The 15,090-nt window shown below is 48.1% G+C and overlaps 1 protein-coding gene across 1 annotated transcript; it reads left to right on the forward strand.

The window, feature by feature from the left end:
* Positions 1-8,190: 8,190 nt before the first annotated feature.
* On the forward strand, positions 8,191-15,090 carry chn1 (chimerin 1). Its single transcript, XM_029137327.3, has 7 exons — positions 8,191-8,887; positions 9,655-9,739; positions 11,938-12,111; positions 12,787-12,864; positions 13,399-13,536; positions 13,798-13,903; positions 14,000-15,090. Exons 1-7 carry the CDS (start codon positions 8,636-8,638, stop codon positions 14,169-14,171), a joined length of 1,005 nt encoding a protein of 334 aa, XP_028993160.1. The 5' UTR covers positions 8,191-8,635; the 3' UTR covers positions 14,172-15,090.

The following is a 15,090-nucleotide window of genomic DNA, read 5'->3' on the forward strand; positions in this document are numbered from 1 at the left end:
AATCCTAATGATTAAAGTGGATAAAAGCAGTAGCTTCTAACAGTTAAGAAACCGGATGAATGCTTTAAAAACTTGATTGATCATTGGAACAGTTTGAGATTAATCATCCTGCCTAATATTAATTACTAATACAATGATCATCTATGTGCTGGCTTGTGGCGGTTGAGTCCTAACTAACTTTTAAAAACCTAAATCCATCGGTCCGTTTGTCGCCACGTGGAGACGGTCGGTGCAGGAGGCAGCTGATGACATCTGAACCGCGCGTGCTGTCGAACGGTGCGATGCTGAGAACTGCTGATCTGACGGAGAATCCGCAAAACAATAACAGGCAACAAAAGCAGCGGCCTGCGAGCCATGATAAATAATAAATACCCAGCTCACCCCGCGCACAAGCCTATCAATCATGTTACGGGCGGCGCTGACAGCGCAGAAAGGTGCATCCACAAAGGAGCCCATGAGGTGAATATATTAGACTATAGGACGGAAAAGTGGACAATCCCATTCTCCTACAATTAGGAAATACTGGAATGCTGAGAGCTGCCAAACATCAGACGTCGGACCAACGTCTGTGGCAGATTCATTTCCCCGCGTTTGATCAGTCCCTCCATCATATCTGCAGATCTCACTCTGAGGGGCGTCTTTCATTAAGCGTTTTGCTCCCCGTGTTTACTCTACGCACCCGTTTAACCCGGCACCGGCGAGCTTTCAATAAAGCCTGCATTAATACAGCGCGTATTGCCAGGCAGCGCACGGAGGAGGGGGCTTAGGTTTTAATTTGCTGTGATGAACAAAGTAAGCAGCTTTGAGACGCGGCCTCGTTAGACACACACACACACAATTCAAGGTTAAGCACAAGAAATGATCGGCGTAAATTGAAAAAGAAGGAAACTAATGATTTATTGCACCGGCCGAACAGAAACTCATTGACTTCTAAATGGTGCCTGATGATGCCTGCTCCATCTAAATTCATGGGGCTGCCTCAGGTTTGACTGGCTGTCATGCTTGGCAGGTTCGGCTCCAGTGAAATGACCTTGAAGGATTTAGACTCCCAACTGTTTAAATCAGGACTTTCCTTTTTCTTATTATCACTAACAATATAGAAAGTGATGAGCGGCACCTCATATTCTCCATTCACAGAGCAGCTCAAATGTTATGTCCATTATGACCCCAGTTGTGTTTTCTCACAGCAGCTGCGTCTTCGAGTTTTTACTCAAGGGCGTCATCTTTTAATGGGATTTCCATGAATCCACTGAATGGCTTTAAAATCAGCCTCATCCTTCTGGATTTCTGAAATCCTCGCGTGGACTCAAATTATGTTGAAGATGCACACAATTTGACAGAATTAGTTCTGTCTCAGTGAGCTTCTGATGGACCCGCACGCGTTTTCACCACGTTTAAGTCGGGGCTGAGCTTGAGGACGTTAATGGGATTACAGAAGTGGCTGCTAACCCAGGATTGAAGCATGGAGTGTTTAAGATCAGCGCCGAGCTAATGGGGACTCTTCTCATCACACATGAAAGGGAGGGTAATGGCTGTGGGTTATCGGATGGCACCAGGGACTGTGAGGTCACAGCTTTTATTGTCAGCATTATGCTCTGCCTTGTGCTTTGTGTTATTGACAGAGTCTTCAGACCCTCAGCGGCTGTTAACAGAGCTGTAAAGCCTTCAGCAATCACCGGCCGTGCACAGGTTTCAGTAGCAAAAGTGAATTCATAACATCTGTCCCAAACATTTGTGTTTTCCAACCTTTACTATGGTGTTGATAAGTAATGTTGCTGAATTTTGAAAGATTTTGTTTTTTGCTTTATTGTCACTTTACTACTGAAGCAACTGTGGTGACTGTTCCAGCTTTGTGACGTTGAAGAACCTTTATTTGAAGCATTTGCTCATAAATACCACATTAAGTCATGCTTCATTAATAATAATAGGTTTCAGAAACCTGTCAGAGTCACTGTCTACAGCCTCACATTGTTCTGCAGACCTGTGAATAAAGCAAGTCTTTTGTTTTAATTGATAAGATCTGCTTTACTGATCCACGTTGTTCCTGGATGACGAGTTGACTGACAAATTGGATGTGATTTTTAAATATTTTATTACCTTTCCTTTTCCGACTGTATTTAACCCTTTTAAATGCCAGACCTGCGGGTTTCGGGTCAACCACTGCCCATCGCTGTGTGGGCTATAATATCATTCCTTCACACCAGAAAGTTGTGTACGTTGCTGTCTCGCGGTGATTGTCGTCACTGATTAGCAGACTTGCAGCTGCTTGTTTTCACTCCAGTGAATGAATTAATCAAGACAACAAAGACAAGATAATCACTGTTTTAACATTCCCCCATTAAATGAGGAGATGGCTAATTATGGTTTGTGCTTCTCGACTGACTTTCAGGATTTATTTTTTATTGCTTTGAAGTCAAACGTCGAGTCTCAAAGATTTCTACAGCATCCCTTGCTCTAATTTCTCACTGGTAATTGAATCTGTAATATTGGTATGTTAAGAAATAAAACCAAAATGAATGTATTCTATTTGGAATGGTGATTTTTTAAATTTATTTAAATAATTAAGATGAAATTAACATTAACACAAAATAAGAGTGTGGTTCAAAATGATTGGTGAATTTTAGGCCTAAACTAACAAATTCATACATTTTATCTGATAGATTTGACATTGTTTTATTCATGTGATCAATTTACAGTATAATGAATTCAAACTTTCTGACTGGTTGATCAGAAAAGAAAATCAGAGTAGGATCAGTGACCATTTAGCTCTTCACAAGGAAAGACCTGATGAAACCAGACCTCAATAGTCAATATGTAAAGGTCAGTGCTTTTACAATAAGTTAGCAAGGTTTCATTCAAAGTAAAAACCTCAGATTAAAGGAAGCAGTTGGATAGAATTCATGTCAAGTCAATGACAACTGGATGTGTCATAGGGTAGAAATCCCTAATTCATCTAATGGGGCTTATATTGACTGATGAGATGATCATCAGCTGTAAACTGATCAAATCTGCAGTGAGTTCACAGAGCTGTGATTTTACAGATCGTTCACTCTGCTTCGTCGCGTCGAACCTCTGACGCTGCTCCTTCCGGCGTCTGAGGACCAGTTTACCTGCTGCATGCGCACACGGCAAACGAGCTCCCACTCAGAGGCCTCTGAGGAGAGAGAACAAGCAGCCAGAGGCGAGCGCGCGGCGACAGCCGGGGAGATTGTCCTCGCTGAACCCCGCGGGGGGAGATTACGTAGAATTCACTCCGAACGCTCGAAAAAAAGGCTGAAAAGCCCAGACAGGAGAGAATGTGTGCAGCTGAAGTGCCTCTTCAGGCGACCTACTCCATCCTCAGTGACTGTTATGTATTCTCGCCGTGAAGGGAGCAAATAAACAGGGCTGGATAATAGTGGCAGTGAGGGGAGTTCAGCCTCGGTGCTTGAAAACAAAGAGCCGCCTTTGAGATCCTGGCAGATTACATTCGTTAGCCCCCCGCTTGTGTAATGTCTTATTGTGGACATTATGTAAAGCGCTGGATATTTCTGTCGTCTAAGTCTAGACGAGAAAAGATTATTGCGTGTGTTTTGGGCCTCTCCGGTATAAACTGTTCTCCTTCCTCTGTCTGTGGTGCAGCAGCGTGTATGTCTTTGATATGCTAACGAACAGGCAGCACGGGGAGGGTCTCATCCTCGCACATCGGCCGACCAGATGTCCACCAGTCGCTCTGCTCTGTGTAATTTGCGGTGATTTTATATTCATACTCAGCGGATTTGAAAACTGCCCGGAGCCGTATGCAAATTTTGAACAGACATGAATTCATATATTTGTTGTTGTTTATGAGGCGATCGCTGTGGAAAGGTTTGCTGTCGCCAGCTGCCATGAGTCCAACACCACAGTCCAACGGCACAAAGTGCTTCCCTTTTCTTTAGTTCCATTGTCAACACTCTGGTTTATGTAAAAAATAATCAGATTTGGATGGTTTGTAGTCAGCCTGTTTGATTATGCAACACTTTATTCTGAAAAGCCGTAAAAAGTTGATTGCCAGCATTGTTCATTGCTCAACAATAGAAATGTAACAGCACAAAACCAGGCAGCTTTAAAATAATCCTGCACCATAGTCCGATTATCAAATCCACTTTATTTGGAGGTAAAAACAGCATCAGTCCAGTAGGAATCAATTAGATCTCCTGCCACTCTTCCAGCCTTTAAAGTCAGTGTGACGTCCACTGAGCTTCCCTGCATTTGTGCATATGTAACACCGTGATGCTCTCAGCTTGTCAAAAAACCGAGTGAAACTGGAATTTGATAATTGTGTGATTGTGCGATAATGAACTTAATCTTACTGAGTGTGAAATGGAGCACACTGTAATATTCATAGGGAGCCAAAACGCTTCCTAACACGTCTCATGAAGACTGAGAATAAGTAACTGGAACTGCAGCTTCTGCTCAGACTCTGCTGTTTGGTGCCGACATGTATTGTTTCTGTCTATGAGGTGACAAAGCCTCACAGGCTCCTCCTTTTGCATCCAACTTCATCATCCTCATCTCCAGAGGACCTCCTGTATTAACATCCCCTCCTCCTGGGCCACCACAGTTACCTTCAGCCAGTGGGACGAGCTGTGGTGAACAAAAGAAGCCCAGCAGCTCAGGAACAATGTCCTCATAGAAACCTGGCACTTGATGAAACATACCCACGGTGCAGTGTGGTCGGCGCTCAGGTCTATGCCCTGTTCAAGCGGAGCAGATTAATGATCACAAAGTCAAAGCCTGCTGCCAGAACCTGACTCCCACCACCGCATTGGACTGGAACAGCCTTTTCCATGTAACCCATCTCACAACCACCCAACAGATGTTTGATTGAGTGATGCAGCTGTTCAGGTTTGTTCCTGGGTGCATTTTGTTCCTCTCCGTATTTTATTTTGCGAGTGCATCGTCTTCTGCCTCGTCTTGTTTCCCTTGATGTTGCTGCGCCAATGAATCCCTGCTCGGGTGCCTTTCGCTGTTGCTGGTTTAAGTACTGAGTTGGGGGATGTCTGCTGTGTATGAATAAACCAATTCAGTGGAGCGCTGTCCTAGTTTTCACGAGTGGAATTAATTAATTGGATGTGCACCAGTTGAACACTGGCTGGAATTCATGCCGTGTTACACTAATCCTTACAGGGTTCTGTTCAATTCTGCCTCGAACCCAGGAAACGTTGCGTTCAGGTGCTTCTGTAATAACCTTCTGATTCCTACAGTAGCTCTTTGATCTGAGAGCAGGTTTGGTGGGTGGTCCAGCATCTTCAGTGTTCATTACTGTTATTAAAACACTGTCCAGAGTAGAGGATAGAGTCTAACCAAAGTAAAATGGATCAGGTTCCTTGGTTCTTCTGAACATGAGCCAGCTGCTGATTCCTTCAGTATGTGGTGAGAACACAAACCGCCGACTGACTGTACAAGAACTGATTATGAAATCTGCAATGACCTTTAAAAAGCTGCCGGGACGTCTGTCCATCATCGCTCTGTAGCGTCTCAGGCTTAACGCTGTAATGAGCAGAGTTCTTCCATTTGCAGGACTTCGGAGTTAGTTGGACAAGTGACTGACAAGAAGTTAATTTAGTAGGTTCTGTCCGTTCCCTCGTTACTTCCAGACAAATGAAGCAGATAAAAGGTCTGGGGTTCATATCGGGCTCTGAGTCGCCATTCGACAGCTGTTTGACTGAAGCTATCATGAACACCAGAAGAATTCAATGCGAGTGAATGGACAGGCTAAAAACAGCATATATAAACAGAGTCAATGTTAAAGACAAAGAACGCAGTACTGGTGAACACAACAAGGTCGAACGGCCCAGAAGCCTCAAAACCACAAATATCAGGTTAAATATTTCATTACTTTTATCTGCAGTCGTTAGTTGGTTCCCAGCCAGTCATTCATCACAATGCTAACACTGCATTCACGCCACCGGGAAGCAGCTCCAGATAAAGCAGCTCTCCGCTTTTTAATTGCTCCTCACAACCAGTCGTCTTTGCATCGCAGCCACTCGTTCTTTATAAATGGCGGAGATTAGTCATTAGATAGTTCAGTGGCGAGTAAAGGATTAATGACAGCATTTGCTCTCGACTACTTGGATCCGCCGACAGTGGGAAATATATAAATCGGTGCCTATATTTGTCTCTGTTACCTTGACAACTGCTGGCGAAGTCACACATATGTGTCTATTTCCTTCTTTTTTTATCAGTCATACGTTTCCACTGAGGTGAGAAAGTGAAAAGACACATTTTCGACTTGTTGTTTTTCAGCACAACTGGAACAACTGAATATCTCTGTCGCTGTTGTTCACAGACTGCTTCAGTTATACAATATTAATGCTGGTATTGGCTTGGGTGGTTTAGTTTAAAAATCCACCAGAGTGGGCTGTGATTAACCCCCCCCCCCCCCCCCCCACACACACACACACGTTGTGACCTTGCTGTGCGGATCGCACACTGTGATAGCAGCCGACCATACATCACTGTCAGAGCACAGACGGTTCCAGCCGCACCTCGCTAATCTATTTGTCCCAGTCAAATGTGCTGCCGTTCCTTCCTGTTTTTATTTATTTTTTTTGCAAGCCCAGCAACGAAACAACATTTACTGCTGCATTTTACAGTAGTTACTGTATAGTTGGTGTTTCCTGCCTGTGATTTATATGTTTAAATCTTACTTACTGCTTTTTTAAGTAGTAGTAGTTTTTAAGTTTAATGTGATGTATTGTAGTGTCCTGTCACATTTTATTGTTGTACATCAGTAAAACTGCATGTTTTACTTTTACAGTAAAGTACTGGACACTTGCTAATTATTTAATTAAAGCAAAGAATGTGATGTGGGCGCTCTGGATGGGAGGAAGCAGCCCAACGCCAGCTGTTAATGGCTTTTTGTCTGTGCTGGGTCAACGTTTTATTATGTAACAAACTGAAGTAGTCAGCCCATTTTCAACAGCTTAATGGCTTATATGAAAGTGTGTGTGTGTGTGTGTGTGTGTGTGTGTGTGTGTGTGTGTGTGTGTGTGTGTGTGTGTGCGCGCGCGCGTGTTTAAGTTTAAACAAAGAAGGAGAAAGTTTGAACTGTGCTTGTATCTGGGTCAGGCTGAAACACTATTGGCTGGATGGGATTAGAGCGTGAATCCTGGACCTGTCACAGTCAGGATGCTCAGATACCTCAGACGTCCAGGCTGGACGCAGCTGGAGGAGACAGCTCCATCCTCAGAAGTCCCATCGACGCACACGTTTGGGAAACGCACAAATCAATCAGTGTCAATTAGAGCTGTATTCAAAGCAAACCACATCCTGAGAGTCAGACACTCGCTCCGCACTTAACAGCAGGCAACACAATTATCCTGGAAACCTCTCTGACGCGCGTGCTCGGGCTCTGGGAGGACGGACCGCTGCAAGTGAAAGGCTCTCGCGGCCTTTTATCTTACGCCGCTCTCAGGTGCTCCGCGTCGCCGCTCACGCGCCCACTTTAAAGCCGCGCCGCTGCGACGGGGGCAGCAGCCGCCGCGGTCGTTCCTCATTGATCGCTAAAGTGGAGTCCGTGCACTCACTTCCTCCCCAGCTGCCCTGCGCCATGAGTGGGATCCGGGCCCGGAGACGTGGGAGCGTAATCACGCCTGGCTGGAGGTGTGAATATCACATCGTTGCTGTGATGCTATATTTGATACTTCATTTGCACAGCACTTGCATCAGCGTGAGCCTGGAGGAGAGCAGGAAAGCTGCCAGCTTCAGCTCACGTGCCCAGGACGGATGTTAAAGTCTTTAGAATGCATTCGCTTCTCATATAAAAAGGATGAAGTCAGTTTAAGTTATGTATGAGTGCATCAATACAAAGTTAGAGATTCAACTAACTTCTTACATTTGTGTGGAAGTCGCTCGAATGCGAGGACTGAGAATAACAAACGTCTTTTATTTTTGCAAATGCTCGCGCGTCAGCGTGTAGGAAGGCGTCGGTGACGTCACGCTCTGCGTGAACGCTCGCCGCTTTTGTGCTCTCGCCCCTTTGTGGTCGCAGCCATAACCGGTTTCTGTGGCAACCTGGTTTTGAAAATAGCCGCAGCCCACTCTCCGCGCGTGACTCATCCAGCGCTCATTAACGTCCCACTCTCATTTCATCCAACCCAGGCTCGGGTATCTGATGGAGACGTGCGTGTGTGTGTGGGGGCGGGGTGGGGGCTACTATGGAGCTGGTGCGCGCGCGCCGTGATTGGCTGGTGGGATCCGTTTAATCCGCCGTGACTACTACGGGCTCCGCTCCCACACTCCTCCCCCTCGCTCGCTCGCGCCGCCCCGCCTGCGTCCGCACACAACACTGCGCTGTCTGGGTTCCAGGGAGAATATCAGCTCTGCGCAGGGAGGAGAGGATTAGCGTGGCCGCTCGGCTCATCTGCATGCGCGTTCCCGGAGAACCACATGAGCGCGTCCGGCTGAGCATCCTTCATATAAAAGACCAGAGACCAGAACATAGTTCTTTTAGCTCCTTTGAATGATTTGCAGACTTTTTCAAACTGAAGTCTTTGGTGATGTCTCTTTTTAACCGGATAATGGCAGCATTGTTTGATAAGGACCTCCTTTAAGCGTCCAGGAGTTTGTTGGACTTTTGTGTCTTTTTGCTCTGGGGGGGGGGGGGCGCAGAATGCCGTCCAGAGAGTCCTACAAGGCTCCCAAGGAGGAGACGTCGCTGGTGCAAAAGGCCAAGCGCGAGAGCAGTCAGGAGGACATTCTGGCGGCGGCTCTGGGCATGAGGATGGGGCCCCAGAAGCCCCCGGCCACTTTCTGGCAGCCGCTGAAGCTGCTGGCCTACTCCCAGCTCACCTCGCTGGTGCGCAGAGCCACGCTGCGGGAGAGCGAGCGGACGCCCCGGTCCGAGAAGGTCCACAACTTCAAGGTGAGAGCGGCCGTTTCATCGTGTGCGGCCGGAGGGGAGGCGGGGTGAGGGGGGGGGGGGGGGGTGTTTTGGTCTGTTTTGGGAGGTTATCGAAGGCCCCGCTGCTGTTGGTGTGAGGAGCCGATGGAGAGATTATGGGGAACAGTGGAGGCGCGTGTGTCCGCTTGGCTCACGCTCACGCCTCCGGTCCGGCCGCTCAGCGGGACCGAGAGCAGGGGCCGAAGAAGCGCCTTGGAGGCTTAAAAGCTGCTGACGCTCACCGGTTCCTTCCTGCCGCTTTGCTGAACGCAGCATTGAAACACTTTGAGAGGAGTTTTGCTGTTTAACTGCTAAAACAAAGTGGAATTTTGCTTTGAATGAATACCTTTCAGTCTTTGTATTAAATGTGACATATACCAATCTAATGACATGACTCTTGAATTCAGCACTTGAATGTGTTCCTGATTAGGACAAACGCTGTTTAGGTGACTGTCGGTGAATACTAAGCGATGCATTCACTGCCTGTGAGGGATCGTAGCAGCAGCAGCTCCACGCGACCTGCTTTGCCTCCTCAGCCGCTATCGATTTAATGCAGAGAAGCCGGCGGAGCTGCGACTCGCTGCCCGCCTCTGATTGGCTGAGCTGTTGCTGTACCTGGAGCGCGGGTGGGGATGGAGGATGGAGGATGGGGGGTCTCCTTTTACTACACAAGCATGCATCTCCAGGTCCTGTGGCCTCTATGTTGTGGTTGCGTGGTTCCACTCACTAATCCTCTGCCTCTGTTGCAGGTCCACACCTTCAGGGGCCCTCACTGGTGTGAACACTGCGCCAGCTTCATGTGGGGACTGATGGCTCAGGGGGTCAAATGTTCAGGTACCTGTGATCCTCGGCTACTTTCACACACCCTTGCGTTGCTGCATTCACGCCGGATGCCGGGAGCGCAGCTGTAAGTGGGTTAGTCGGTTTTTAGCACATCCGGAGCTGGATTAGTGGAATTTAAAATCCAAAATCCCACAGCAGGTTGGATTAGGCCTCGCGTAATAGAGTAAAATAAGGGCGTTACAGCTGTGATGTAACAGATACGCTACGCGGCGCTAAAACCTTCTTTTTGACCTACTTTTTACTTCACTGAGTTTGTGAATGGGCAAATCGGTTCACGCGAGCAGAAGAATGGGTTTTCAGAGATGCGCCGATATATTATTCAAGAAATCTAAAAGTAGATCTTCAGCCTTTTAGCGAGTGGGAGTTGGGTCAGTTCCAAGCATCCTGTTGTCACAATTACAGCAAATACAGGGTGTGTGTGTTTCCACCAAGCTGTAGCACATTTATGGCGTTCTAAACCCGAGAACATGGATCGGAGGATGAAACCAGGTCACTCCTGTGTTCATTCTGGTGATTTGGGGATCTTGTATGAAGTGTGTAATCCCATTTCATTTCCGTTCGCTGTGCTTTCGTCGGCTTCTTCTCCCAGCTCGCCGTCGAGCAAGAACAGCGCCGGGTGCGTCTGCGATGTTTTATTGATGAAACAAAGTGTGTCACGCGAAATCTGTGGGAGCGCCGCCATCAATTATTAACGTCTTTGAAAGCTGACGAGAGTCAAAATAAAAGCACGTACGACCGGAGGCCGCCGGGATCGACTCCTCCGTCGCCGCTCCTTCAGACTTCCAGAATCTAGGGCAGCGGAGTCTCACACGCTGCCTGAATTTGCATACCAAAATGCCCCCCCGACCCCCTTCTCTCCCTTTTTGTGAGTGTGAACCGTTTCTGGCCGCGTGCCAGGGAGCAAGGCTCTGTTTGTGCTTGTTGTGCCACATTTCCTCATCAGATGATGATGCCCCCCCCCCCCACCCCCCACACACACACACACACAACCTCAGCCCATCACGCCCGTGAAGGAAAACAAAGCTGGCATGCCTCTGTAATGAGGAGCAGGGCTCGGAGCGTGGGGAAGAGCTCCGTTTCCATGCGCATTAAAATTCAGCGGCTTCCGCTAAAGAGCCGGGTCACGCGGCTCGGGCCCCGCGTCGCCTTGCTGGGGAAACTCGAGCGTCGAGCGAGAGACGATGCCGCGAAGGGCAGCACAGACAGAGGTGATGCTGGAGTGGAGCAGCGTCATTTTCCTCCTGGATCCTGATCTCCCCTGGGCCCTGTCTCACCCTCACCCTCACCCTCACCCACCCCACCTGGGACCCAGAGCCATCACTGAGCTCACATGGACACGGGGACCCGATGACAGGAGCCCCTCTATTATACTGCCTGTCTCATATCCTTAAGAGAATCATCTCTTTAGGTAATTACATTTCTGCATCAGTGCATATAAATGCAGGCTGTGTGAATTTCTCCAGGGACCCACATTAATCAAAAACCGTGTTCTCGGCTTTTTCCTTGTGGAAAAAAAAGCAGCAATTCTTCCACTGGATACATTTTTTAAGATTTCTTTTATGTTTTTCAGGCTAAAAAGCACATGGCATTCATCAAATAAGCCCTTCAGAACTTGGATGTGGCTCAAAAAAAAAAAAAAAAAAGATCTGAGGGCTTGAAGAGCTGCCCCATTTTAGTCTGGGAAACTAGGTCTAGTGTAGCCCGCAGCGCCGCAGTCGCTGCTTCCGCCGCCATTCATTGTGCGTGAGCTTGGATTTGGAGAAGAATGGAGCGCACAGCGGCGCTGGATGTCCCCGCTTTGGGCCACGGCGTTGTTCAGTGTTCCTCTAATTCCCTGCACGCAGTCCCGCTGCAAAGCCGAGCTGCAGCCTCTCCCCGCGGGCTCCTCCGTTAGCGACGAGGCGAATCCTGCCTCCAACCCCATCAAAATGCAGTTTAAATGCCCGGCGAGTGTGGACTTCCTGCCTCTGACTCTGTTTTTTCAGTGTGGCTCACAAAATGCAGTGACTGATCCATGAATTCAAGGTGACTCCAGTCCCGTGTGCCGCGGAGAGGAACGGGCTCTCACGTGACCTCGTGACATTTGGGCGACAAATAGAATTAATGACTGCGCTAGCCAAAACACACATGAGCCGTCCCTCCGTTTTGACCTTGGAGCCCGCTGTGACCTTCTGCTCCCCCCCCCCCAGATTGCGGCGTGAACGTCCACAAGCAGTGTTCGCCGCTGGTGCCCAACGACTGCAAGCCCGACCTCAGGCACATCCGCAAAATCTACAGCTGCGACCTCACCACGCTGGTGAGGGCTTGTAACACGGCGCGGCCCATGGTGGTGGACATGTGCATCAGAGAGATCGAGTCCAGAGGTCAGTTCAGTGTGTGTGTGTGTGTGTGTGTGAGAGAATCCTCCAAATCATTATTGCTCAAAAGTGTTGAGAATGCAGTAACTGCAAACAAACCGATAAATGATCTGATTGTTCTTGTTTATTGATATTTACTCCATGGAGTGTGTGCCTGTGTGTAACTGCAGCGTTTGAAGCCAGCCTCATGGATTTTGCATGGCGTTTTTTGCAGAGCCCCTTCATTTTTACAGGCCCTTGTTTACAATGAGCCGTGCTTAGTTTGCGCTGATTGCGTCGCTGCCTGAGTTAATGCTCTTCTGGCGTGGGAGCGCCCCCGAAGAGTGATGAGTGTGCTGGTAATTGTAAACGTGTAATGAGGAACACATTACCGCTCCCCGCTGCCGTAGTCGATTGCATTTCACTTAAACCGTCCAACTGTGCTGAAAAGTCACCGCTTCCTCGTCGCCTGCGCTCATATTGTACATCTCACTTTGATTAATGTCTTTATTATTTTGCCCGGTGGTGCAGAAAACTATTTGCATCCACCCATGTCGTTCCATTGTGTGACACCGTGAACATTTTTATCCTTAATTTCCTAATAGCGTTTCCTAAATCACCCGCGGCGACGCATGCCGGTGAATTTCTCTGTTTCTTGCGACATCTATCTAAGCGGTCATTTGCTCACCTTTCTTCCTCTAGGACTGAAGTCTGAAGGCCTCTACAGAGTATCTGGGTTCAGCGATTCAGTTGAAGAAGTCAAGATGGCGTTTGACAAAGGTCTGTCTTTGTTTTTGTCCTTTTAAATCGATCTCTGTCCGCTCACGACGTGACGGCTGACATTTTGCCTTTGCATAAGTACACACGGGTTCCAGATTAAGGGGAAAGCAGCACATTTGGGAGGGATTAGCGTCCGACTTAGAGTTGATCCTGCTCCACCGTGTGTGGACACCGGCAGTCGACCCGAGGGGTAAAAAACCCCACTCGTCCTCCCGCCGCCTTGAACTCGCCTGTTTTGCGATTCTGTGCTGAGCGTCAGCCTGTCTCGGCTCAGTCCGGTGTGAATTTTCGCTGTAAGAAAAAAAAAAAAAAAAAAAAAAAACCTGCGGCGCCGGCCTAAACTTACAGCCGGATTCGCATGCGGGAGATCATCCATGACAAAGTGTCATTTCAGCTCAGAGCGCTGCGATGCTCAGTCTGCCGGCACAAGTAGGCCACGGCCTCCGCGGGAGGAACCGAGGAGGTCGGATGAAAAGCGGGCCGGCGAATTCGCCCCAATGACGGCTGTGCCCTCTCCCGTTCCCCCCGTCACAGATGGAGAGAAGACAGACATCTCAGTCGACGCCTATGAAGACATCAACATCATCACAGGTGCACTGAAACTGTACCTCAGAGATTTGCCGGTTCCCGTCATCTCCTACGACGCGTACCCCAGGTTCATCGAGGCTGCAAGTACGTCTCACCAGCACAAATGAGCCGCTCTCATATTTAGCTGTGCAGAAAAGTCACGTTAAGCGAATAGAGTTCCTTTTAGCTCTGTTCATTCAATGAAGACATTCATTTTACAAACACTAATTAAGCAAAAATGCCCAACAACCACACAGTGAAGAGCATTAGTATGAGTGAAACGCAGACCTGCTCTCAGGAGCTAATGGCTTTTATTGCATGAGAGGAAGTGAGTGCATTGATTCATGCTGCTCTTTGTCTGCGCAGAGCTCTCAGACCCAGAGAAGAAACGCGAGGCTTTCCGCGAGGCTCTCGCTCTGCTACCGCCGCCACACTGTGAGACCCTCAAGTACCTGGTGGCACATTTAAAGAGGTGAGCGGTCCAGTCGAGGCCACACACACACACACACACACACACACACACACACGCACACACAGCATCTCCTCTGACCTTAAACCGTGCTTCCAGGGTGACGCAGAACGAGAAGTTCAACCTGATGAACGCAGAGAACCTCGCCATCATCTTCGGGCCCACTCTGATGCGGGCGCCAGACAACGACGCCATGGCGGCGCTCAACGACATCCGCTACCAGAGGCAGGTGGTGGAGGTGCTCATTAAGAACGAGGACAGGCTCTTCTGAGCGCCGGCCGGGACTTGGCAGTGAGTTGTTTGTGATGAAGGATTTTTGTACGGACCGGCGCCGACCTCTCGCCCGCCCGTCGACCTCACCTCTTGCCTCCCCATTTTTGTCGGGGGACTCTCAGAACCAGCTGTCAGACCAGCATGCACGGTGATAGTGGCCCAGCATGAGGTGACGATTGTGTAGCTCTGTGATTTTTGCTTTGTAGTAGTTGTAGTCCGCATCCCCACTATGTGAAACTGATGTCAAAACAAGCTACTGATTTTTCTGACAGAACTTTTCCGATGCTGTTTTTTAATATTCTAACTGTTCCTATTAAACCTTTCCTGCTAATGTGTCCGCACTGGTGCACACCTTAACGTTTCTATTGTTTTTGGTTATTTACATTTTTTTACTGTAATGTTTTTGTACAAAAACTTGTGCATGATCACTTTTAAACCTATTAAAACTTACTCTAAAAGACCAAGCGCTTCCTGGGTCACTGAACATGAATAAATGTCTCCTTTAATGTTGCTTTAGTACTTGAAGAGGTCTTTGCAAGGTCCTTCAGCACCCAGATCAGTGTTAATGTGTGTTGATGTTTGCAGAATCCTTGTCCACGATGATAAAATTGTTTGAAATATGATTTTTTTGTTATACATGCAAAAATAAATTGAAGTAAAACTCCAAACTAGCGATACAGTGAACTGCTCATAGGCTGCGTTTGCAGCGCGTCGGCTTTGGAGCAGCATGTTCGCTTGCAGCGACGAGAGGAGCCTGTCAGAAGGAGCTGACGGGTTCTTCATGCTGCACATTCAGAGTGACAGAACCCGCCTGAAAGCTACATGTCACGTGCCGTTATAGAAACCGCTCCAGGTCACACTGCTTCACGCTGAGTTAAAAAAAAACTCCCACTAGATGTTAATTAGTGGATGTATGT

This window comes from Betta splendens, chromosome 21 (genome assembly GCF_900634795.4).
Source record: "Betta splendens chromosome 21, fBetSpl5.4, whole genome shotgun sequence".
NCBI classification, from domain to species: domain Eukaryota; kingdom Metazoa; phylum Chordata; class Actinopteri; order Anabantiformes; family Osphronemidae; genus Betta; species Betta splendens.